We start from the raw sequence: 25,877 nt of genomic DNA on the forward strand, positions 1-25,877 counted from the left end.
AGTAAAAAAATATATATAAAATTTTCCCCATAAAACAGCTTGTTGCTAAGGCTAGCTAGCTCGTCACTGGCTTTAGTTCTCTCCCAGGTAACATTAGTATTTTAGCTTGCTCGCTAAGGTTGTCACTAAGGTTAGCTAGCTCATCACTGAGGTTCGCTAACTTGTTGGTAGCTCAAGGTTAGCTAGCTCATTGCTAGCTTTAGTTCTCTCCCCAGAAACATTAATGTTTTAGCTAGCTTGTTGCTAAGGTCAGTGCTCTCCCTGCTAACATTAGTTATCTTGCTAGTTTGTCTAAGACTAAGACCGGACTTGAGTACTACAACACTACTTGTGGGACCTGTATGAGTCTGCATAACCACCCAGAACATTTCCTTTACTGGAAAAAAAAAAAAAAAAAAAATCTCTGTCTATAAAACAAACGAAAGCTCTGGAAAATGTACAGGCATGCTCTGTAGTTCATATGTAAAGATGGCAAATGTTATTTATTATTCATTCATCTTGAGTATTTTAACATTCTTAAATACAACTCATCAATCAGATCTGAAAGCTGGAACTGTTTAATAAAGAGATTTTAGCGAAACTAACCTGAAATAGGGTTTTCACCACACACAGCATCACCTGACCTCCACTAGGTATTTAAAACCCCCACATTTGAGCTGGCACCAGTGTAGATCATCTGGCCCTCTAGGCAGAGTGCAGGCAATTCAGGCACAGGCCGTACGAGGGACAGACTCATTTTTCAAGGTGAAGAGGATGGGCAGCAGCACGGGGACAACTGCACCCGCCTGCAGCTGCCAGACTGTCTCTGGGCTCTCGTTTCCTCTCGCTGTCCACACTGTGGGTTTGGCTGGCGGATTTTCTCTTGGCACAATAAGCATTTTTTCCCTGTCCTCAATGCATGAGCACACATAGACATCCACACACACACACACACACACACACACATACACATGTACACACATAATCACACATGCACACACACACACACCGCCACCTCCTGAGCAGGCATACAAAGCTGAACAAACAGAATAATAATCGGCAGGACATAACTGCGTGCTCACGTCTACTTTCTACTTTCCTTTCTTTTCTCTCTCTCTCTCTTTCTCTTTCTACCCATTTCTTTGTTCCTTTTCTCTCTCTCTCTCACACACACATCCCACCTTCATTCTTTTCCAGGCTAGGTCCTGATTCTGAAGGTAAATTCCACACTTACTGCTCCGCATTATGTGACATTTAGATAAACTGACCCCTTTTCCAGAGTCACAACATGGATGAGCAAGGTGTTGGGGTGTGTGACGACAACTGAATTTCAGTTTAGCGTTCATTTCTACCGTCTGGTCAGGATCACGGCTGGTTTAAAGCAGAATTATTGAGATCAAGGCTGGAAAACCCCATTGACAAGGTGCCAGTCGATTGTTGGCGACCATATAAAAAAATTATTCATAAATACTTATACCTAGGGGGAAATATAGCATAGCCAATTTTTTTAATACATTGTGTTTCGTAGTGAGAGGTGGGATGAAACCTGGAGAGCCCCTAGAAAACCCACATGGAGAAAAAAAAGAGAGAATACACCAGACTCCTCACTAGAGCAGTGAGTAACTAAAAACATGGATGTTGGTTCAACTACCAGTGAGCTACCAGTGACCATGTGGAAGACTAGGGTTCAATTCCTACTCTGGGTGACTGTGCTTCTAACAATCCAGATGACGTGCTCATGTGAGACCTGTATGCATTTTATGCGTTTTATCCATGGTTTCCATGTTGGCCACATGTATGGATGTCTATGATGGACCCGATTGGTGATGGGGTTAAACATGAGCCTCATTTGAGCTGTACACTTGATGGAGCCTTGTGACGATAAGGTGGGATATACTGATAAAACCCATTTGGGAAGCCCAACAGAGTTCCAGTAAAAACTCACTCAAAGCCAATGCCCACCTGGAACCCATATACCATTGGCCCACCTCTAGAAAGGCAACCATTTAACTCACTATGGATAACAACAACAGCTAAATGCTATCCTCTGATGTCAGCTACATTGTTATTTAGCACTCATTAGTACTAATGAACGTTTCTCCTTCCCACTTTTATCACATAACATAAATGAGAAGATCAAGCACTGAAGCGGCAACCAGGTAACCAGTATCTCTCCAAGGTCAAACATACAAACAAAAACCACTGATAGTTTCCCACTTACATCTTTTTTTTTACCATTGCTCCAGTGGAACCTCCTTAGATTCTCAGATTAAAAAGGTTTTCTGTGCTCGTCTGCAAAGTAAGTGATGTGGAGAGGATGATACTATGGAGAAATACACTTTAGAGTGTCCTTCAGACAATGTGAGCTACTGTAGAGTTAACTGACTCTACAGTGACTCTACTGAGTTATTCTAGAGTTGATTGAACACTTTGTGTCTCTGTGTGTGTGTGATTCGCTCATGAAGTGCTTCAGTTGTGTACTAGTGTACTGTATATCAAAATTGAGATTCTAAACTGGAGAATTTGGAGAAATTAAGCTTCTGATGTTGATCAAACACAACGCTGGCCACAGTTATTATGATTTTTATTCAGGTACTTTCTGATTGGCATGTTTAGGGTTACACATTTTCATCTAATCTATCTAATTGGAAATACAGTTTTGTTAACAATTGTTTGATACACTGATAGAGTCTACAGAGTTGGAGTGAAAAAGGTGTGATGACCACAGTGTGACACCTTTAAAAGGTATTAAACAAATTTCTTTCTTTACCCGTGTAAAAGATATTAAGTGAGCTATCTTCATATCTTCATGTTTGCCCATGCATAACAACTTATCTCCCGAGGGTGAGATTTATTATTAGCATCATTTTGCTTTTGCGAATCCTGTTAACGTAGGCGGTTTTTGGCCACTGCTAAATGGGAAAGAGCACCACAGTCTGTGGCTTTCAGGAGTAACTAACTGCTAATGACACAATTTATTGCAATGGGAAACCAAGCACACATTTCTTACACCACACTAAACCAATAAAAGCAAATTACACTATATCACCTGCTACACTCACCCACTTATACAACATAATTCAACTGTATAACAACCTGGATATGATCATTTTCCATCTACAGCCTCTATTTAACTAGAAACGGGTCACCAGTTTGATATTTTCACATACTGATAATCTACTAATTTCATCAAATCAGTGTTGCATTGCAAAAAATCTACTGGCAAAAACACAAAATATATGTAAATTGAGATAGGATAAGTTATTTTTTTTCTTAGTACGATTTTTTTAAATCAGTAAAAAACAAGGCTTCAATCAAGCAAAAATCACTGATTTTTTTGGATTCAATTTGAACACAAGAATTAAAATAGCTTGACTGATGACTTTTTGTGCTTAATATGAGTGCAAAATGCTTAAAATAAGGTCAAAATTTTGAATAAGAATGATTAAGATCAAACTAAAAAAAATCCTAAGATCCTAATATAAGATCAAGACAAAAAAAAATCCTATCAGAAGAAAATAAAAACATTATATTTACTGACATAAATTAGATCATTTAACTTGCTAAGATCTCAATTTTTGCAGAATGTAAATGATGTGGAATCAGGTAAGCTGCTGATGAAATCTTGCCTAGAGACAACAATAATATCTTTAAACTAGACCACAATCTAAACTAATAACTAATGTGATACAGAGTTTTTTAAAGCAGAAACTCGCTCATTGCTGAGATAAATGGGTTAAGTAATGTACTGTAGTATCTGAAACTTTAGCACTGCTAATATATTCATTATTCATACATACACTGTGTATGTACATATGTAAAATCTACATTTACAAAAGTATAGAGGCCAGCAGTATGTATCTTCAATGAGCCAAGAATAATTTAACGATTGTGATCAGTATATTACACAATTACTTGCTACTTGTCTATGTCAGTAACAGTACAGCTAACATACAGTCTCTATATTAATTGAACTTGTAAGGATCTTACTTACCTTTGAGGTCCAGGTTGCGGGCGCCATTGGAGTGCTGGGTGACGGTGTGGGAGTCGATCTTGAGTGTGTGCATGTTGTTGGTGTCGCGGGAAACCACCACGTTGTGCCACTGGTTGTCGTTCAGCGGCTTGTCCGAGTTGCCCTTCATCAAAGAGGGTCCATTCCCCAGGTCAAACACATAGTGGACATATCTGGAGAAAAAAAAAAAAAATAATAATAAAATAAAAAGAATAGTTATTGATAAGTTAGAAATGTACTGGGGTGATAGTGATGGGTTGTGAGGACTTGTTTTAAATGAATAGACAAGACAAGATAAGAACATTTTGAATAGTCCCACAGTGGTGGAATTCACACACATCATTTTAATAGGTTTCTTTCTCTTGGTGAGTGGACCAACCTTACATCTATAAAACTGTACACAGAAAAAGAAAGGTAGCAAAATAGGTAACACGTCTGAAGAATAAGGTATAAAGATTAGACTTTCTGATTCTAACATTAAATAGGGATGAGTGGCTTAAAAAATGTAGTTACGCATTTCAGAAATGGAAAGAATTGAACTGTTCTCATTCGAAACAGAAGATTTTCTTTAGACTTTCTGGACTTTTTGAGTAAAACATGATTTAGACAAGTCAATTCTCTGACTGCATGCCTAATTGCTGATAGGTTAAACCATGATTAACCATGATTTCTATTAAGGACTGTTAAGTCAGCTTAACATTTCTGAAGAAACTAGCTTTCCCATCTCTTGAAGAGTGGACCGAACCTGTCAGTTCTGAGAACCAGTCTCACTGGGAGGGGTCCAGATATGTCAGAAAGATAATCCTGTACTGGGATTTGCCTTTTGAAACAGAAAGCTTTCAGGCAAAATTAGTCCTGCTCTGTGACGTACATTATTCACTGTTCTCAATTTCTGAAAATTCTGTATCACTAGATCACTTCTAAAACTCTGTATTTGAGAAGTTCCTGGCTAACAAATCACCAGCACAGAACTTAATGTATATGTTTCTGTTAATAGCTTTGCCATGCTTTGTCTGAAACTGACCAGTAAACCCTTAAGTAATGACTAAGGTATAATAGTGGTATTATAGTGAAATAATTTAAAATTCAGTCTTTATTTTAAGAAACTTAAAAAAAAATGCTCAAACTCTTCATGAGCACAACTGTTTATGTTCTCTATGGGTGGGTAGATGATACTCTCTTCCCTCGTCACTCCCATTTTGATGCTGGACTTGATACACAGTGATGCTGTAATAATGGCAACTGAAAAAAATCGAATACATTTTTATTTAAATGATTCAATATTGATTCATAAAAACCTGAGGTTGATCTTTAAAATATTTGTGTGTCAACATCATCAACCTGCAGAGCCGTAAAGACCAGCTACAGCCATAGGCCATGACATAGTTTTAGAGAAGCTAACATTATAAAGTTTTCTTGCTCACTAGCATTAGCCTTTTTGCTGAGTTTTTATTTCCACCTTTTCGCCGTTCCACCTTAATTTACATTTTAAATGCACTAGTGACAAGGTTTTTTATATCTCTCATTCAATGTTTCTAAAGGCCGCTAGAGTAGTTAAACAAGATACAAGATTTCATTTTTACTTCATTTTTATCTTACTTGTGTTTAGAGAACGAAGTTAGCATTTTTCCCCAAGATTTCCGTTCCGCCTTAAATATGGTGGCAGTCACTTTTATAGTAGAAGAGAATCAATCCAAACATTGATTTTGTTTAAATAAGTCATTCAAAGTCTATTTGAGGTCTTTTCTGGTACTGCAGTTGCGTGACAGCATGTTATAATCACAGCTAAGTGTATACTTACATTACATGTGCGCTGTTTTTGTATTATGGAGACATTAAAGGATAATAAAATAAAAATAAAAAAAAACATTGATGCGATAGTCTAAAGTTAGTTCTTCATGTTTTTTTGTTTGTTTGTAATAATCACAGTAGATTGAGTGTTCACTGTGCAATTAAAACATTAGATACCCAAGTAAAACGATTATAGAATTGAATCAAAATTAACAGAAATTTGTTAAGAGGGTTAACAGATCATCACTAATAAAGAAAGTGACAAAATGAATATACTGCATAACATATAGAGCAATACTAATACAAGATAATGTATTAAAAATTGAAATTGAGCCCCATAAATAAACACTTTTAGGACACTGAATAATAAATAATTTCTGAAACAGTATAAAACATTTATAAATAAACAAATAAATAAGACTAAGGTATCTTAGGGTGTCCTATTGTATTTATATTGAAATGTAACTGTTAACCATTGCTCCCTCTCTCTCTCTCTCTCTCTCTCTCTGTTTCTTAGCACAATGACTGCAGTATTCATTTGCCTGAGGCTTTACAACACGATGACATTCCACCTTGCATATCTTTCTCTCTGCCGGATGAAAGGCATCTTAAAGCAGCAATGTTTATCAGCTATCACACCGGCATCACCTACCTCAGTCTGAACCCTTCAGGAGGGCAAGAAAACACATTTCTCTCTTTTGTGCAGCAACAGCGGCTCGTACGCTTCATTCTCCTCATGAATAGTAAGCTTTGCTCTTTTCTCCACGCCTTTTTTTTTCAAGTGTTGGACAAACTGCTTTAACATTTATTTGTAAAGCAATAAGTAAGAATATCTAAACAGCTGTTTAAATAGAACCCCTTTTATGTGTGCATTCATGGTAAAGAAGTTTACAAAATGAAAAAAAACCTTACAAGCTGCGCATGAGTTTAATAAACAGTTGTTGTTTTATGATAAAAGAGAGGAGCATCTCATTACCTGAACCAAACACAAAGCTAAGAGCTGTGACTCACCGCTATACACCTGAGAGATATATACAAGATTAGCAGCAGACAGCAGGTTATTAATAAACAGCCTACATCCATGTATCAAGTTATATGCAGCTCTGGAAAAAAAAAAAAAAAAAAAAGAGGCACCTTAAAAATGATGAGTTTCTTAGATTTTACCAAATTAAAAACCTCTGAAATATAATCAAGAGAAAGATAGATGATCACAAGCCATCAAACCAAGCTGAACTGCTTGAATTTAATTATCCAAGTTATCCAAAAGCAGTGTGTAGGACTGGTGGAGGAGAACATGCCATGCATGAAAACTGATTGAGAGTTTTTCCACCAAATATTGATTTCTTTGTGAATATGAATATAAATATATGAATATGGAGAGGGCTGGGGGCTGCAGTGTGCTGTGCATCGCTTCTCAACATGAAATTTTACTTTACTTTTTACCATCAACCACATTAAAAACACTGTGAAACTCCAACTGAGAGATTCTGTGATTCTCTCTGTAGATACAAACAACACTGTGAAGTTTTAAAGTAAAAACACAACTGAACAGAGCTGCTTATCCAGCACTAAAACATTATTTTGCATTGTTTTGAACTGTTCTTGTGGTTTAATGTGGTTAGTGGTGTTTGTTAGCTTTGCTATTCACAGTATGGGCTGAAAGATGGGCTGTGAAGATTGGGATTATCTGGTTAGCAGGATTAACAATATTTTTTTCTCTTTTCTTCATGGATTTTACTGACTGGCTGCTGATTATATGTAGTGTCTGCAGCTGTGCTTCAGCTCCAGAGAGCTATCTAGCGGTTGAAGAGGAACTGCAGGTTCCTATATATCTGATACATAGCCAATCAATCTTTCTATCTGTTGTTATAATAGCATGATACTCACCCTTTCACCAGCTCCACCACAATGAAGTCACTTCCGTCTCCACTGTTGTACAGGATCAGGCCATCAGAGCTGGTGGTCTTGAACTGAAAGAACAAGTGCATGGAGGCGTACGCTTGCAGCGTCGCTAACGCTAGATAGCTTCCTTTACTTCGAAAAGTCACTGGGTCAGCGATGATGTGCCGCATTCCGAAGCGGGCGTTGAGTTCGCAGTAGGAGATGTCGCCATTTTTGCACTGGTCCAGGTAGGGCACGCCGTTGACCGTCAGCCCTTGCAGGTGCCCGACGAAGTTGGAGGGGACGACGGAGATGAAGCGTCTTTCCGTCATGATGCCCGTCTCGATGTTATGGAACTCCAGACGGGTGTGGGCACCAGTCATCTGACCTGGTGGAAGGAAAACGGGAAGGAGAGTTTGTCCAAATGAAGGAGTTTAATTCATAAGAGGAAATTTATAATTATGCTTTCTTAATATCACTCTGATTCATACTTCTCTGAATGAATCATAAGCCAAGAGGGTAAGGGAGGGATGAAGTGGTTTATCACAGCTCTGTGAAAGTGTGAGAGCTATTTCTGAGAGGCACTGTGAGTCATGTACTAAATTTGTTCTGGATAGTGGTTCTGAGTTGCAGAGCATGGATGCTGGATTGATTGTCAGTATTGGAAATTCAATCATGAAAAATATTAACCATCAACTGAGTCTTCTGAAGCTCAACTGACAGGGTTTTTTTTAAGGAAGAGAGCATCCAAGGCAATGGATGGTGATGAGTTTTACAGGACATTTTCCTGTTAAAACACCAACCTGTAATGGGTAAATAAATAAAATGTCCAAAAAGGATCTGATATAAAGCAAAGTAGATTTTCTAATCTGTGCTAATCTGTGCTACCCATGCATTTTCTAAAGTACCTTCCTTTTCTTATTTTATAAAAAAATTAAAATCAAAACTTGAAACTTTTACTTTGAAACTTGCAATTATATGCAAACTAGAGGTGTGACGAGATCTCGTGCACTTATTGTTTGCAATATACAAGACCTAGAAAAGTTTTATTTTTATTTTTGTATTCTTATTTCGATTTCTTATAAAATCAATGTGTGAGAGAAACCAGTCTGTTAAGTTCGCGTTATATGATTTTGTCAAATAAAGTTCTAGTTTTCAAGCCATTTTTCATTTTTGAAGTTTTCTTTAAAATTTTATGTTTAAACCCAGTTTAACATAACCAAGTATCGTGTCTCGTCTCGTGATATTAATGTCTCGTCACACCCCTAATGTAAACAGTTCCAAACCTTGTAATTTATTTTATTTTTCTGGGCTCCCCTATGCTAAGCTTTAAAAACCTTTTATTTATCTATTTATTTATTTATTTATTTATTTTTGGCGCCTGCCACTTAACCCATTAAAATGCATTGTCCAGTGTAAGGGCTACAGGTGTAGGTGATACAAAACCCTTTGCTGCAGTAAATTAACTTATTTACATTCTGAAAATTTAAGGGATTTGAAATCTCCTACAGGACACTCTCGACTCCAATTAATAATTCCATGTCAGTAAAAAAAAAAAAAAACACAATCAACCCAAATTCTGCATGTTTGAAAACAGAATAACACTAGACAAACATAACGAAACTAAAGGTTTGGAGGACATGAACTGTTTGATTTTTATTTAGGAAAAAATCGCAAATTTTATTATTTTATTTATTATATTTTGACCTTAGCAGATTAACTTAAATATATATATATATATATATATATATATATATATATATATATATATATATATATATATATATATATATTTTTTTTTTTTTTTTTTTAATATAATAATGATTTTCAGTAATGCTTCTTATCAAACATGAAAGCTTACTGATTACAAATCCTTAAGATTTAGTGGTGTAATATCAGGTACACAATTGACAAAAATCCTGTTAAGGGGTTAACTTCACCTGCTCATTTGTGGATTATTTAATATTGCCAAAAATGTAAAAACATCCGAAATACAATTCGAGCACAGCTTCACTGAGGAAGGTCAACAATCAGATTGTTTATATGACACACACTGCAATTAGCTTACACAAATAGCGACATCATGTCTATAATAGTGCTTTATATAGTGGAAGGGATTTTCACATGTAGAGAATAAAATTAATATGTCCTCACCATTATGATGCATAGCACAGGTAAATATACGTCAATTAATTATAATCACACACAACACACCAATCCTCAGTTTAGATCATCATAACACTGCAGATTGTACTGTTTACTCAGAATCAGCCCCAGAACATACAGTTACCTTCCACAGTGACGTTGTCCACAGACAGCTGCAGGTTCTTGCCTCTGCGCACCACTTTCACTGCATGCCACTCGTTATCATTGAGCTTCTGACCGGCGTACAGAGTTTCAGGACCCTTACCTACAGGAGGAGAAGACCGTCAAGCACACAAATCCACCCAAACACATACACACACTCAGTCTTCAAGAACACAACGTGTACAGAATGTTCTAAAGAAGAGAACAGCTGTGCTTTTCTACAGTTTACCATGTACACTATGTTTTATGAAGAGGGGAGAACCCAAACACACTCATACATACACTCATGAAAATAAACAGCTTGAACATGATTCATTATCTCTCTGACTGCTGCTGCTGCTGCTGTTTGGTGGGTGTTGTATGTGGTTAGTGGTGTTTGTTAGCTCTGCTACTCACTGTATGAGCTGAAAGATGCACTCTGAAGAGCAGTATTATTAAGATAATGGGGTCAAAAGCTATATTTTCTATTCAGTCCTACACATATCAAATGTGAAGAAATTATGAAAACATGAACTCCAGGCTGACCAGGCTGAGCTGAGCTGCAGCCCTGATTGGCTGCTGATGAGCTGCAGCTGGTAAGAGGGCAGGGTTTCCCAGCTCCAGGCTGCAGCTGTGCTCCAGCTCTGTAGCTCTATCTAGCGGCTGAACCAGGAACTGCAGCTGCAGTATAAACCTTAACTCCTAAATCGAATCAGCCACGTTATATATTGTATTGTATTTTGGCTGAAAAACGTCAGATACATAGCCCATTTATCTGAATGTTATTAAAAGTTCCAGTATAAAGTTTGAAAAATGTAGCTTTGTCTCACATGTTTCTTTTATTTTGTCATAAAAATACTTCTTTACAGCTGTAAAATTTATCTTTTTTTAATGTTAACAAGATTAATGTATCTTACTCTCGTTCTCTCTCTTTTGTCATACTTCATCTATCCACCAACATTCTGTATTAACAAATACTGGCCCACAAAATCCAGGACAATTAGGGGCTCCGAGTCAATTAGGGGCTCAGGAGATCGCCGGTTCAAATCCTGGTCATGCAGCTTGCCATCAGCTACCGAAAACCATGAGAGAGCACAATTGGCCTTGCTTTCTCTCCGGGTGGGTAGATTGCACTCTCTCCCCAATCACTCCTAGGATGATGTCGGTCAGAACAAGGCGTGTGATGTATTAGAACCGAGTCGCTGCGTTTTCCTCCGAGTGCACTGTGATGCTACTCGGCAATGCTGCATGCTTCACATGTATCGGAGGAGGCATGTGCTAGTCTTCACCCTCCTGGTGTGCCATTTCTAGAGATGGGGCAGTCCTAATGAGTGAATAGAGGATTGGGATAAAATCGATAAAATGAAAAAATAAAAATCTGGGAAATTTGAACTTTGAACAAATACACAATAGCTGTTTTTACTACAGGATTTAGCTATTTATATACTGTATATATAAATAAACAGATAAACGGGCTGTTCTATGTGCTTTACAAGACTCATGAATGTGTACGGAAGACGTGACAGGAGCATGTTTGCAGTGTGAGTTGAAGAGGTCATGTGATGAGTTAATAACAGAAGCATGAGAGGGATTGGATAGCTCTCTCTTCATTAACATCTATAATGGATTCAAATTAGAAGCTGCTGACAGAAACATTCATACTAATGATTCTTCATTCTCACTGCTAGTGGGTAGTCTCCAGCTGCACCTGCAGTCAGGGCTTGAAGCAGAATGATGGGAAAACCAGTGTAGCACATTTCCAATAACAGGAAGACTAAAACACATGAAACTGCATCACATTAAATCTGATATCAGTAGATCCACCTGGTAGAGTTTTAGCAAATGTACTTCTAAACTTTTAACATTATTGTGTTCACTGTTTCCTGTATTGAATAAAAAAATCAGCACATTCAGTGCCTAAGAGACCTAGCGAATAGAAACGGCTGGAACATAGGAAATGAAGAAAAAACAAAGGAAGGTTATTATTGTGGCACTAATGTTATGGTAAACAAGCGCATAATGAAGCATTCCTCCTAATCACATATTACCAACCCAAAATAAAACAAGAAAGAAACCAATTATAGGCGCTCTGTGTGTGTGTGTGTGTGTGTGTGTGTGTGTGTGTGTGTGTGTGTGTGTGTGTGTGTGTGTGTGTGTGTGTGTGTGTGTGTGCTGTAGTGTTATGAATCAGTTTTCTGAAGGGCTTGTATATTTGAAATAATAAAAGTTTAATGCAGTATGTGAACACTGTTAAAACTGTAAAAAAATCAGAATGTACTGTTAGTCTCCAGGCCACACAGTGTATACATATGAAAACTACACTACAGGACACTTGGAGATGCCCAAAATTACGTTTGGAGATGCCAAAAAGGACACTTGGAGATGCCCAAATGGACAGTCGGAGATGCCCAAATGGACAAAGGACACTTGCAGATGCCCAAATGGACATTTGGAGATGCCCAAAGTGACACTTGGAAACTGTTTTTACTGAGCAAGTATTTTTTTTTATTAAGTCTTAGAAAGCTTGAATGATCAGAATTATTAGATCAATATATGGGCAGGAAATTACAGTTTTTACAGTATACAAGTATACAGTGATTGGCTATATTTGAGTAATGTTTTAATCCATATTATGGCAAATCCTACTCAACTAAGAAAATAAATAATTTTATTTAAGAAGTTAAGAACTTTAAAAGTATACTCAAGGGCAGTCGCAAAGACCATCAGACTTCATAATGAATGTTGCCTGGCGCTAAAAAAAAACACTCCTAACTCTCAGATACTCAGCTCTGCCTGCCATCTGCGATCCTGGACTACATTGCCCAGGATGCACCACACACTGACATCACACCCAATACCAATCGCAAATACAGCACATGACGCTTCCAGGAAGCAGGTCACCTGAGTACTAGCCACATGGTTTATTGGCGGTTTAACCGCATACACAATGTTTTTCCATTGCTTGTGTTTATCTCTCCGTTTGACTTTGCTTTGTATTACCGACCTTGATTTTTTCCCACCCACTGATATTGCCTTGTTGCCATTGTCGTGTTTTGACCTCTGCCTGAGTGCCTGAGACCTGCTCTATCATGGCAATGGAAATGGCTCTCAACAGGACCAGCTCAGGAGCACAGGAGACCAAGAGTTACCTCTGTTGCACAGGATAAATTCATCAGAGTTACTATTCAAAAGGCTGTGCAGTCCAAGACACTTACACTTAGTGTTCATAAAAAGGCTCAGTTTAACACTAATATTAGAAATAAAACAAATTTAAATAATACAAAAAGTAGTAGTTTTACATCACATAATGAAAACGGGTGGAAAACAAAAGTCACGCCTAGCGTGACCGAGAGAGAAGGGGAGTGAATCAAAACAAAGACCGGCGGTAAGTGCCGGCTACCTCTTATGGCGCGAGGTGAGGATTAACTAAACAAAGGGCTTCCAAACTAAACAAAGAAGTGAACTGGGGTGCTTATGGATTAAACGCTGTTCCACCAGAGAGGAGAGGAACAGCGAGGGAAAGAGAAAAGGTGAGCACACCGCGTGCCTCGCGGGCTGCCACACACACACAGACACACACACACACAAACAAAGACTCAGAGAACGAGAGGAGAGCGGTGGAGCTCACCGCTCGACATAGCCACACCAAACTCGAGAGGGAAATAACGGCACTTGCCGTGGATAGGAAAGCAGGGAAATGAGAGCCGGAGCTCAGAGAAAAATCGGGCATAGATTCGCTCTCACGAGCTTCAAAGATTCAGCGCCGAGTGGCTGGTTGGCTCTGCTTGGTGTTCATAGCAGGTGTTGTAATTAGCCAATTAACCCTCGGCGCTGGCCTGGCACGCCCTCCGATGCCCCGGAGGACGCCTCAGTCGTCCACCAGCCCTTACAACAAAATGCTGATATATAAATATGTAATTTTAACTGTGTCTGCTATTTAATCCTGTATATGACAGTATACGGACATGATAACCCTTCAAACCCTCTTCTCCAAGGATATAATAGAAGCTTTGTTCAGTGTGTTTTCAGCACATCTTCAGATGTCTCTGCTGGATTATAATGTATCTAATGATGTTCAGCTGTTTCCTCCACAAAATTGTCTCTGACATTTGAAGCTTGGTGCATCGGAGGGGTGAGACAGATAGAAAGGGAAGACAACAATAGTGTCTGGTAAACAGACCAGGTGGTGATTATAAAATGATCATGGAGTTTTCAGGGGTTCAAAAACAACTGGGAATGACTGAGAGAACTCCTGAGCAGCATTTTCATACGACCCAACATTAAACCCTGTGGGACTCCACACGATAGACTAAACTAATCTATTACTGAATACTTACTTCACAGTCATTTCTGTTTAAGACAGTAACTGAATTAATAAATCTAGGATTCCCGTGGTTAACAGATTAAGGATATAAAGTTTCCTGCTTCAACACGAACAGCCAATCAGCTTTCTGGTTGTGCTGAAAGCGAGGAAAAGTCAAGGGAAATGTCCCCTAAATGTGGGCAAGAGCAATAGCCATAAAATGCAATAAACCAATAAGATTGTTCTCTACGCTTATAAGTTAGACCAGTGCAGGGGGGGCGGGACCACGAAAAGGAAATACAAGAAGAATGTCCTGCTTTCTGAACTAGTGCATACAATATATCCATGCATTTTACATTCAAACAACAGGATTAGCTGATGTTAACTACCTACAGGAGACATTTATCTCAAACTTGAGTAACTTGAGTCTTGAGTAAACATGACAGTTGAGTCAAACTGAGGTCAGATCTGTTCTTTAACTGTAAGGGTTACAATATAAATTGGTAAATAGATTTTTGTTATTATCTCAATATGGCTTTTAGGGGTGTGCCATTTTGTATGGTACACAATAATATCGTTTTTTTTTTTGTTTTTTTTTCACTGAAATACCGTGCAGTATCATAAACCCCTAATTAACAGATCAGGGTTCTACTTTCTTGCAGTTTTTAGCAAAAAACAAACAAACAAAAAAATTACACTGTTCACATTTCTCATTATATATCTACTACAGGCAGATTATATCTGTTTAGTATAATTTATTTTACTTTAATCCTGGATATCTGGAGATATTTGGAGTGCATTATTATTAGTATCATCCCATTCTGGATGATTGACTTCTGTTACAAATCTGATAAAATGTTTGTATTTGTTTAGTATCTCAGTTAAGGTGTGACATATCATATCATAAGCATATGTAATAAAATTAAATTTTGATTTTGTTGCAGAAGTGTATTCTTGATTTATCCATGAAATATCGTGACATTATTTTATTTTTAATTATTATATTGCCCACCCCTAAACTGGAGGTAAAGTGAGGTAAAGTGAGGTAGAGTGTTTTTTTTCATCCATACTGCACACCCTTATCCTTTTCTTATGGATCTCAGTGTGTCAGTTGTTTTGATTATTACATGTAAACCTCCCCAATGGAAATGCTCTTACTGACTTTGCTATCACTGTGTTAAATTCACACTGTTTTTGTTAAACATTGTGGCTCAATTCATTCATAATGTGCTATATCAATGTTTCTCCAGCTTTCATAAACCTGTATAACATCATGAAGGTTTTAGAAAAGAGCTGTTAAGTTGAATCAGGTGCGCCACACTACCTAGGTTTAATAAAAGATCCGGATTGGAAACACTTCACTACTATTTTTGGAAATTCAAAAAGTCCTTTTATGTGCCTTAAAATAGGAATTGATTGCCAGGAGATAAAAAAGACTGGAGCTATTCAACAAGGCACATATTTCCATTCTGTAGTCCGCACAAAGACTGGCGCTCTAAAAGCTAAGAGTTTTCAGATTGCTGTAATCAATGAAAAAAAAAAAAAAAGAAAACTACACCACAGAAACACCTGCACCTGAATTTAACTAGCCGCTTTTCAGCTGAACTATAAAAAGATCCGTTCATTATCTGTGCTCCTGCCCCTCTGAATAATTGTAGAAACATGGCCTCACTGGTCATTTTGCTCTGTTTCATTCAGTGCCAGATCTCTCCTGCTGAATCTTCTTTCTCTCCCTGATGCAAATATAATCACAGAGCTTTGTACTGTTTAATTGTACCTGCAGTGCTCCCAATTCATTCCACGCCTAAACTCTGCAGACTGGGAATTTCTATTATTAATCACAGGATACAGAATTCATTACTCCCCAAACTATTTCTCTTACTGAACGCCTCACTTCTTACGCAGCCTTTACATTTAGTACAATACAATTACTCTCCTGGGTGAATAAAATTAAGATTTTTAAACATCACAACAAACTACATGTCCTAATAACCATTACGGAAGTTAAATATCACTTATTAGCATAATCCTGTTTTATGATCAAACATGTTGTAAACTTTAATAAATTGAGAAATAATAAAAAAAAAAGATAATAATAAAAAAAATAATTAATTGAGACACATTTGGTAAGTACCGTTAATTATTGTTCCCTGTTACAAGTGTTACAAAACAGGTGACATTTCCACATTTTTCAATATTTTCCAAAATTTTAATCTAAAAAAAGAGATTAATTCGATTGAAACATTGGATATATATTTACAACATAACAACAGGGTGATAAGTGACATGGTGGTGAATTTAACATCCTAAAATGATTGTTTCTGGCAGTTCTTCATGTAGTCAACACCCATACTAATTTGAAGTATTATATTTATTTCTTTCTATAACAAAGTTAGTTCAGACCCTGCAATATGATTGGCTGAGAGGATTTCTACAAGTGCCATTATCAGCCGGTAATGCACTGTAAATGAAACTTTTCATGTAATAATCCCCCACATACAGGTAACCGAGCAAGATGCAGCACTTACAAACCAAACAGCACAGCTACAAACAGAGCAGCAATGGAACTATTTTTTAAACAGAAGTTTAAACAGAAGTTTCAATAACCAAACAGATCATATTTTCTCATCCTCTTTAACTCTAAATCTTTCAATAAACAGCAATACTGGAACTGTGGTATAATCACAACAATACACTCGAGGTTCCTGCTATACTGTGTAATATTACATGTTATAGCATGAACCTTGAGTGTATTATTGCTAATGTATGAATAGTTTAAAAATATATTTTAAATAAATGCATGTAATTTAAATCAATTTATGTAATTTGAATCAACAGCACATTATTTATATAAATAACCAAAAACGAAAAAGTGCCAAGGTGTCTTATTATTTTTTTAGATACTAATAGTATAGTGTGTATATGATAAATAGTGTGTGTGATGACAAATAATAGTAAGTTACATGATTTTAACAACACTTGTGTTTAGTCTCTCTTTCACTCTTTTCTCTGCTCTATGTCTTCTTTATGTTCTTTTATCCATTGCTATAAATTATAAGCTCTCTGCTGATTTTTGTAATTAGGATATCATGAAATACTAAATACTAAAATTCTGAAAAAGTGGTTGGTGGGTCTCCAATGCAAAATAGAGATAGCGAGAGAGAAAAAAAAAAAAAAAAAAAACAGCACTCGAATGAACTGCTTTAAACTTAGCAAATGTCTTGTCTGTTATGCATCTCTTCAAACTTTTCAGATTCACATGACTCTCGCTTTGTAGAACAACTCACAAACAGAAACAGAAAATGAAAGAGAGAAAAAACCCATTCCAGCCTTTCTGCCTTATTGAATAGTGAGAGAGTGTGTGTACCAATTTTCCACAACCACTTTTCCCCATTTTAGCATGAATACTGACAAAGCCTGCGAAAGAAAAAGAGAAGAGTGGACAGTCTGAGAAAATGAAGAGTAGGAGGATTTGAGGGAGAGGAAGACAGGCAGACAGGAGGAGGGAGAGAGAGACAGGGAATAAAAGACAGAAAGAGGAGAGGGAGAATAAGAGTGAGTATTTAAAGTATTTAAAGGAATAGAGAGCAAAAGGAAGAGTCAAAAATAAAAGAGAGAGAGAGAAAGAGAGAGCTTCTAAGTAGGTCATCGCTCGTTGTGCAACGTCGCTCCGAATCCCGTGCCATTCTCCATCCGACATTCCATGCACTATGGAAGTCTGACAGGGCATGCTGGGTAATTGGCTGTGCCCAAGTCGCCACGGCGCCGTAGGACATGGGCGCATTAGCGGCACTCAAAGCGAATGAAGATCTAGCGGCCATGGAGGTGTAGGAGACACCCGTGGAAGCAGGGAAAGAAGCCAAACGACAACACACACAATGGCAGAGCAAGAGTGAGGTGGGCCTTTAACCCGGCCTCAGTGAAAGAGTGATGATGGGAGGACAAGTGCTGGAGTCAGAGGGCCTGATTAGCGTGACTGGCTAGAGTGCTGAAGACTGGTCAGAGTGCTGTGTGCCGTTCAGAAGGTCAAAGATTCAAGCATGCTTCACCACTATTCAAATAGTAGAAGAAATCTCCACATTCTGACCAGAGACTCTTGTCTTTGCAGATGAAGAACTGGCAACCCAAACAGGACAAGCAGTCACCAAGTCCAGAAGCATCATGTATGTTTCTAGACTCGCCCTCCAGTCCAGAAGTATAATTGCAATTGGTGACTCCCTAAAAGGACATGCTTTTCTGGACAAGCTGAGAAATATACAACTGTTATTGATGGTGAACTAAGCTTGTAACAAACTTGATAGAAGGTTGATAGAGTAATATTACAAGATGTTACATGAATAAAAAGAGCTGCTTACACAGAGATATGCAGTTATAAATGCTATCCTGTCCACTTCACAAGAGACACATAGCTATACAAGCTATTCTACTTTCGACAAGCCAGTGTCTTATCAAGTAATCCTAGTTTTGCTGGACCTCAAGACATATACATCTCAGGAAAAAAATACGTTTCAGTATCAGTTTATCTGATTTTGCTATTTATAGGTATATGTTTAGGTAAAGTGAATAGTTTTGTTTTATTCTATAAACTACAGGCAACATTTCTCCCAAATTCCATATTAAAATATTGTCATTTAGAGCTTGTATTTACAGAAAATGAGAAATGGCTGAAATAACAAAAAAGATGCCGAGCTTTCAGACCTCAAATAATGCAAAGAAAAGTTTCAAGTTTTAAGAGTTCAGAAATCAATATTTGGTGGAATAACCCTGGTTTTTAATCATAGTTTTTCATGCATCTTAGCATCATGTTCTCCTCCACCAGTCTTACACACTGCTTTTGGATAACTTTAAGCCACATTTAATGCAAAAAATCAAGAATTCAGCTTGGCTTATTGGCTTGTGATCATCCATCTGTCTCTTGATCATATTCCAGAGGTTTTTAATTTGGTAAAATCAAAGAAACTCATCATTTAAAGGTGGTCTCGTACTTTTTCCAGAGCTGTATTATATTTAATGGAAGGCTTTAAAACAGCAGTGCTCTCAGAGTTGTAAGACAATAAACTTAGGCCATATATGTACTAGTTTTTAGATATGAAGGATCCTGGTGAACACAGCTTGTTACTAACACTGGGGTAGTGATGTTGGCACCCATTCTGTCCAACAGAAAACCCAGTTAGAAGAAACAAAGACATTTTTTCTTTGTTTCCTGCTGGTGTGTTTTTCCTCCACTTTAGCCTGAAATAAAGAGCATCTAACCCAGCAAAGCTCACAGAAATGTCAGTTAGATAACTCCTACCTCTTGAAGTAGGCAGTTCTTGGACGTGATAAGCAACAAAAGGTCACCGACTATCCTACAGTGGTCAGTTTCTGACCACAGAGCTCTACAATCTATCAGTGATAGCATCTCAGTATTGCTGTTGTGATGAAAATAAACCTAACTAATAGCTTTTCAGATGCTGATGTAACGTGACTTTACAGTGTACACATAATACACTCAATAAACTAAAGCTGACACACACATAAACGCTCATCTTATATCAACCAGTTTCTGTTCATATTATATAATAAGAGAATGCAGTCTGGAGTAGGCTAATGATGTGGACATATAGTGGTCATAAAGTAGATAACATGCTGTTACTGTTATTTAGAGCACACCTTAGTAGCTTTACAATACAACAAATATTACAGTATTGTGGAATGTCTATCTCCTTCCAAAGAAGAGCTGGTGCATCTGTGATTCAATGTGTGAATGTGGTAAGGTGCTGTGAGGCTGTCAGGCAAGACGTTAGCCTAAGAGCTAACTTAACTGAACCTGACAAGCACCTAATGTGTCCACTTCACCAAAGCTTCATATCCAAGACATTTCTCTTGGTAAGGACACTCTAATGTTGGTTTACTTCCACAAAAAAGGTAAAAAAAAAAAAAGACATATGGATGTTTGGGTGGATCTGAAATTGGACTCCTTTAACCTCAAACACAACTCTATTTCTTTAGAAGGCAGTGGATATAAGACATATGGTGCCCCTCCACACTCTAATATTACAATATAATTCGATCAGTTATATAGAGAGTGTCACAATAACTGGAAGAAGAGAAGAGCAGTGTTCAACACATCATTGTGAAGAAGAGTTGTAAAAACTGCTAAAGCGACAGTTACGCTTCTGCTTTACCTGGAGCTTCTAAAAAATGAACGAATGGACAGAATGTCATACAGAAATGCTAAGATTTTCACATTAAAATGTGGTTATGTTAAAGGTTTGGATAAGTATAGGTTATAGTTTATGTTATGGTAAAGTTAAGGGTTTGGTTTAGGTTGTGGTTAGGATATCACTTGATGAAGTTTAAGTTAAAGTTAAGGAAAGGAAGAGGTATTGGTTAAGTTTAGGTCATGTTAAAAAAAATGTGGTTAAGGGATTGGATACATTAATTTTACGGTTAGGTTATGGTAAAGGTTATGGTTTAGTATATGCAGAGGTTAAGGGATTGGTTAAGTTTAGGTCATGGTTAAAGTAAGGGATGGGTTAAGATTCCGGTTAAATTTTAGTTATAGTTAAAGTTATGGATGGTTTAAGGGTTAAGTTTTGGTTATGTTTAAAATTAAGGATATATGAATAGTTTGGTTAAGCTTAGGTTAAGTTTAGGTTATGGTACAGGTTAGGGATAGGTTAAGCTGATTGGTTACATTTAGGTTTTGGTAGAAGGGTTACTTTAAGCTTCTTTTTAAAATAAGTACATGAGCATGAGGGTTGAGATATATTTAGTACACACTATACAAATCCTGAAATGGTCGTTTTTAATCGCATATGTATAAAATTCTCTTGGGACAATGCTGCCCTCATTGTTGTCATGGAAAATAAGTTGAATAAAGTGATAAATGGATGTTTGTGCTGATCTAATATAGGATTATTAGTATCAGATTCTACCCTTAATCAAGTTATGTTGAATCAAGTTATTTAGGCCAGGGCTGGATCTTCTTTTTTTGTTTCCATTTCACTTTTAAACAAATAGATTACCCAGTAAATAAACTATAAGCTGTAGCTGTGATTGTCCTCTTGAGAACAGCATTCGGAGCAATATATTCCCCATTATGAATATGTTCATATGGTTTTCACATTTACATTTTAATGTATTCTAAATACTGAGCCTACCCGAGTATTGCATAAGGCCTACGGGGGATATAATAAATAAAGTATGCTAATGAAGTGCAAATTACTTCAGACCATGCATGAGAGGCCGGAACCGGATACTCGGCAAGTTATAAAACAAATGCTGCTTTTACCAAGGCCAACAGAGAACCTTCCATTCTCCTGCTCTTGGAAATGTGTGTATCCGGTATGGAGCGTGAGGAACTGATACTGGAAGGGGTGGAACTGGTGTACCGGTTAAGGTTTCCACTTAGAGTAGACCCAGTCAGAATACAGAGCAGGCTTTTTTAATTATGGAATTTCAGGAGCTTGTCATCCACAGTGAATTTATGGATGCAGTGTGTCTGAATTGGGAAAGGAGGTCGATTATGTTTGTGTGTTTAATTTGAAAGGCAAGACATAATTATGTTGGTCAGCAGGGACAGTCAGCCACTCTACCATAAAGTGGGTTCCCCAACAATCTAATTAAAACCATCTCTCTCTCTCTCTCTCTCTCTCTCTCTTTTTCTCTCAGTCCATCACTCACTTTTCTCTCTCTCTCTTGCTGTATTTCATTCTCTATTTCCTAATTTCCTCTTTCTATGTGTTTACCAATGTATTGCTTACTTTTTTTGCTTTCCATTTACCTCTCTGCATTTTTGTCTCTTTTTATAGATCTTTATGCTATTCTCTACTTCTTTTTCTTTGCACCTCTTTTTATTACTATAGTTTTATTGTGTAATCTTCTTTTCTTTCTCTTCATTTCCTTTCCTTCTAAATCTTATCTGTCATTCTATCTCTCTGGCCCACCGTTCTTTCTTTTCTTATCTCATTTTCTATTATGCATCTTTATTGCATCCCTACTGAATCTTTCTTCTCCTTCTTATTGTATTTTAAAAAATTTCATTTACTTTTTTAAAAAATATCTCTGAATTCTGGAACAATCTGTAATAATGCTGTAATACTGAAGCCATACTCTCTCTCTCTCTCTCTCTCTCTCGTGCTATATATATATATATATATATATATATATATATATATATATATATATATATATATATATATATATATATATATATATAAAGAGAGAGAGAGAGAGAGGAGAGAGAGGGAGCTAGCATGTGCGGTGTGCATACAGGAAATCCAATTTTGCTGTGTGTATGAACAGAAGAATGAGGGTGAATGAGGGAGCAATAAAGAAGGAAATAGAGAGAGAATGCCAATAACAGAGGGATGATGTTTGTACACAACAGACTGGGTGAGGCTGAAAAATGGTCAAGCTGTGGTTCAGCCCTGTTTATGTGCTTAAGGAGCCGGAAAATGACAGAAATAATGCAGACACTAAATACAAATACAGATGGAGGTTCTGGTTCACACGAGTAGAGCTGTGTACAACGGAGCAGAGCGGAATAACAGCTCCCACAGACGGACTGACAGCAGGCATGTAATGCTCTCTCTCTCTCTCTCTCTCTCTCTCTCTCTCTCTCTCTCTCTCTCTCTCTCTCTCTCTCTCTCACACACACACACACACACACAAATATATACATGCTTTAGTTTTCATACATGTACATAAAGTATTCTTTGAATGGAAACACACACACACACACACCTACATGTCAAGATGAAGGTACCTATGCATTTCTAATCTTCCCAGACACTAAGTAAGTCCACCAGCAGCGTCTCCTGCAGCACTGCCTCCAGATCTGATGGAGATCCTCCATTTTTCCCCACCTTCAATTATGAGCAGACGAGGACAGCAGTCACAAGGTAAAGACGCTCCATGCTGTCAAATGCATTATGCTAATGCACCCAAGGACTGCTAATGGCCAAGTAATGTTAAGTATGTGTATGTGTGTGTGTGTGTGTGTGTGTGTGTTTTGCCATGTGGACTGCAGCCATTTCCTGAACTATACTATTCTATAAAAAGCCTTCACAGTGCTGTCACACAGGGACATGCTGTCATACAATGACTCGACTCTGAAATGACCCCTCTCTCTCTCTCTTTCTCACACTCTGTTTTTTTCTCTACACCCCTGTTCTCCATCTCTCACAGGGAAATGAAGGAAGAGTGCATGGAATCAGCAATTCTGCGTCGCCCACAAACATCATCACACTCTGTCAATCTCTCTCTCTCTCTCTATCTCTCTCATATATTTACATGCAGCCACACATGTAATGTGTTATGCTGTCACATTCCAATAAAAAAGACAGATACTGTGCTAAATTTGTGCATCCAGATGAAATAGTTAAAAGTGTTACCAGGAACAATGTTTGATACAAAGTTTTATCACTAATATGGGTATGTTTTGGTCATTTTAATTGAGCTACATATACAGAAGTAGACTGTACTGTATGAGCATTGTAGAGTTGTAGAGGTTCCTAACGGTGACCCATGCAGCTCAAATATTCTTCATATTCTTCACAGTTTCTGCAGATTCTGCAGTAAGGCTAGAAGGTTGTTAGTGCATCCAATAGCATCTCACACATTTTTAATCAGGGATAGCTGCGGTGATGCATCTGGCCATGGCATAGTGTCTGTGTTTTTTTTCAAGTAAAGGTCTTAAGGGGCCAGTTATTATTAGTAAAGTTAATATTAAAGCCATCAGAGACAGTACAGTATTTAAGCAGATGTATCACAATTCCCATGGTTCTCCAGCGATTTATTCACATTTATTCTAATGTCCAACAACTACTGTACTACTGACTTTACAGGCAATTTCCAAAAGACAGTACTGTCCTTCTGTACTAGAGTGTCTTCACATCTGTCTCCCGGTCCTCCCGTCTGAAACATCAATACATCAATACTAAGCAATCTATGTCTACATTCACTCCCAGCATGCCTTAGCAAGCTGTCCCAGAGCTCCAAACTTTCTGTGAACCCTCTCTCCCTTCCTCTCTCACTCTCCTCTCTCCAGCTCTCTCTAAGTAGTGCTCTCTCGTTCGCTCTCTCAGAGGGTTAGCAGAAGCAGATGGGCTATATCAGGTTGGCATCTCACCAGCCAATACAATGGGCCTGGCATTCCATCGGCTCTGCACCAACCGTGCGCACACAAATAGAGGACAGGCCTCGGACAAACCACCTTCAGAGACAAGTAAACACACTATCTCTCTCTCTCTCTCTCTCTCTCTCTCTCTTTCTCTCTATCCATCCCTCCAGGATATGGCAGGATTAATTTCCCCTGCTGGTCACACTAAACAAATGGTTAGCATGATACACTATATGTATCGGGGCACCTGTTTATTCATTGCTTCTTCCAAAATCAAGGGATTTAAACCAATATTTATCCTGATTTTTCTGGAGTAACTGTCTCTACTGTCAGTTTAGGCTTTCTACTAGCTTCTGGATCATTTTTATAAGGATATGATTTGATTTTAACCATTACAAAAATGTGACAAAACAGGTGTTCTATGATACCAAAAAATTAAGAGACCACTTCATTTTCTGAATCAGTTTCTCTGATTTTGCTATTTAGGTATATGTTTGAGTAAAATTTCTCACAAACATTTCTCCCAAATTTTAAATACAATTGTCATTTAGAGCATTTACTTGCAAAAAAACAAGATATGTCTGAAATAATAAAAAAGATGCTTCCAGACCTCAAATAGTGCTAATAAAACAAGTTCATATTCATCCAAATGTTTTAAGAGTTCATAAATCAATTTTGATGGAATATCTCTGGTTTGTAATCACAATTTTCATGCATCTTGGAATGTTTTGGATAACTTTATGCCACTCTTGGCAGGATCAACTATTTATAATACTCTTTTTTTGTAACAAACTATGAGTGATCAGTCTCAATACTCCTACCTACTTTTCAAAGCAGTGGGAATTTGGTAGGTGGACCTGTCAGAGACATAATTGAGTACTGCTGCTCTACAATTTTATAGTAAGTATGATATGAAGAATAGCAGGATGACCTGATCATTAAAGGAGGATAATAATATCTCTAATCACATCATTTAGTCCTCTATACGCCCCATTCATCCTCCTGTATGCATGTGTGTAGCACTGTATATGTGTGTGTGTGTGTGTGTGTGTGTGGTGCTAACCACTGCCTCATTTACCCTTCACACATGGTTACTCATGCAGTTTCTGGGCACCAGGCCCTCTTTGTTTTTTATTTCTGTGTGTGTGTGTGTGTGTGTGTGTGTTCCACAGCACTGGACATGACTGTGTGACATTGATATGGGTCCAAAGATATCCATCTTTCTTTGTCTCCATAAAGCACACACACACTTACACACACACACACACACACACACACCCAGCACCAGCAGGTTGAACGAACCTAAAGCGCAGATTAAAATATGAGTCACTCACTAATGGAACGAACGTGAATTTGGGTTTTATAAAAATGAAGCTTTAAGGAAAGAGGAGGATTGATATTCAGTGAGGATGTACGGAATGGTTCTAGGCGTTCCGACATCATGTTAAATTATATTCAAAAGAAAAAGTTAAGAGAGAAATATTACATTTTCAATATTAAGAGGGGCCTTACAAATG

The 25,877-nt window shown here is 37.6% G+C and overlaps 1 protein-coding gene across 15 annotated transcripts in view; it reads right to left on the reverse strand.

Annotated features, from left to right (window-relative positions):
* LOC103040758 (neurexin-2) overlaps positions 1 to 25,877 on the reverse strand; it is an 848,474-nt gene that overhangs the window by 373,301 nt on the left and 449,296 nt on the right. For all 15 annotated transcript variants that reach the window (XM_022681896.2, XM_022681890.2, XM_022681895.2 and 12 more), the window contains 3 exons: positions 9,954 to 10,073; positions 7,670 to 8,051; positions 3,974 to 4,164 (listed from right to left, as the gene is read on the reverse strand). In XM_022681896.2, coding sequence (XP_022537617.1) covers positions 3,974 to 4,164; positions 7,670 to 8,051; positions 9,954 to 10,073 — 693 coding nt within the window. The remainder of the gene's footprint in view (positions 1 to 3,973; positions 4,165 to 7,669; positions 8,052 to 9,953; positions 10,074 to 25,877) is intronic.

The sequence above is a fragment of the Astyanax mexicanus genome, chromosome 25, assembly GCF_023375975.1.
Source record: "Astyanax mexicanus isolate ESR-SI-001 chromosome 25, AstMex3_surface, whole genome shotgun sequence".
NCBI classification, from domain to species: Eukaryota; Metazoa; Chordata; class Actinopteri; order Characiformes; family Acestrorhamphidae; genus Astyanax; species Astyanax mexicanus.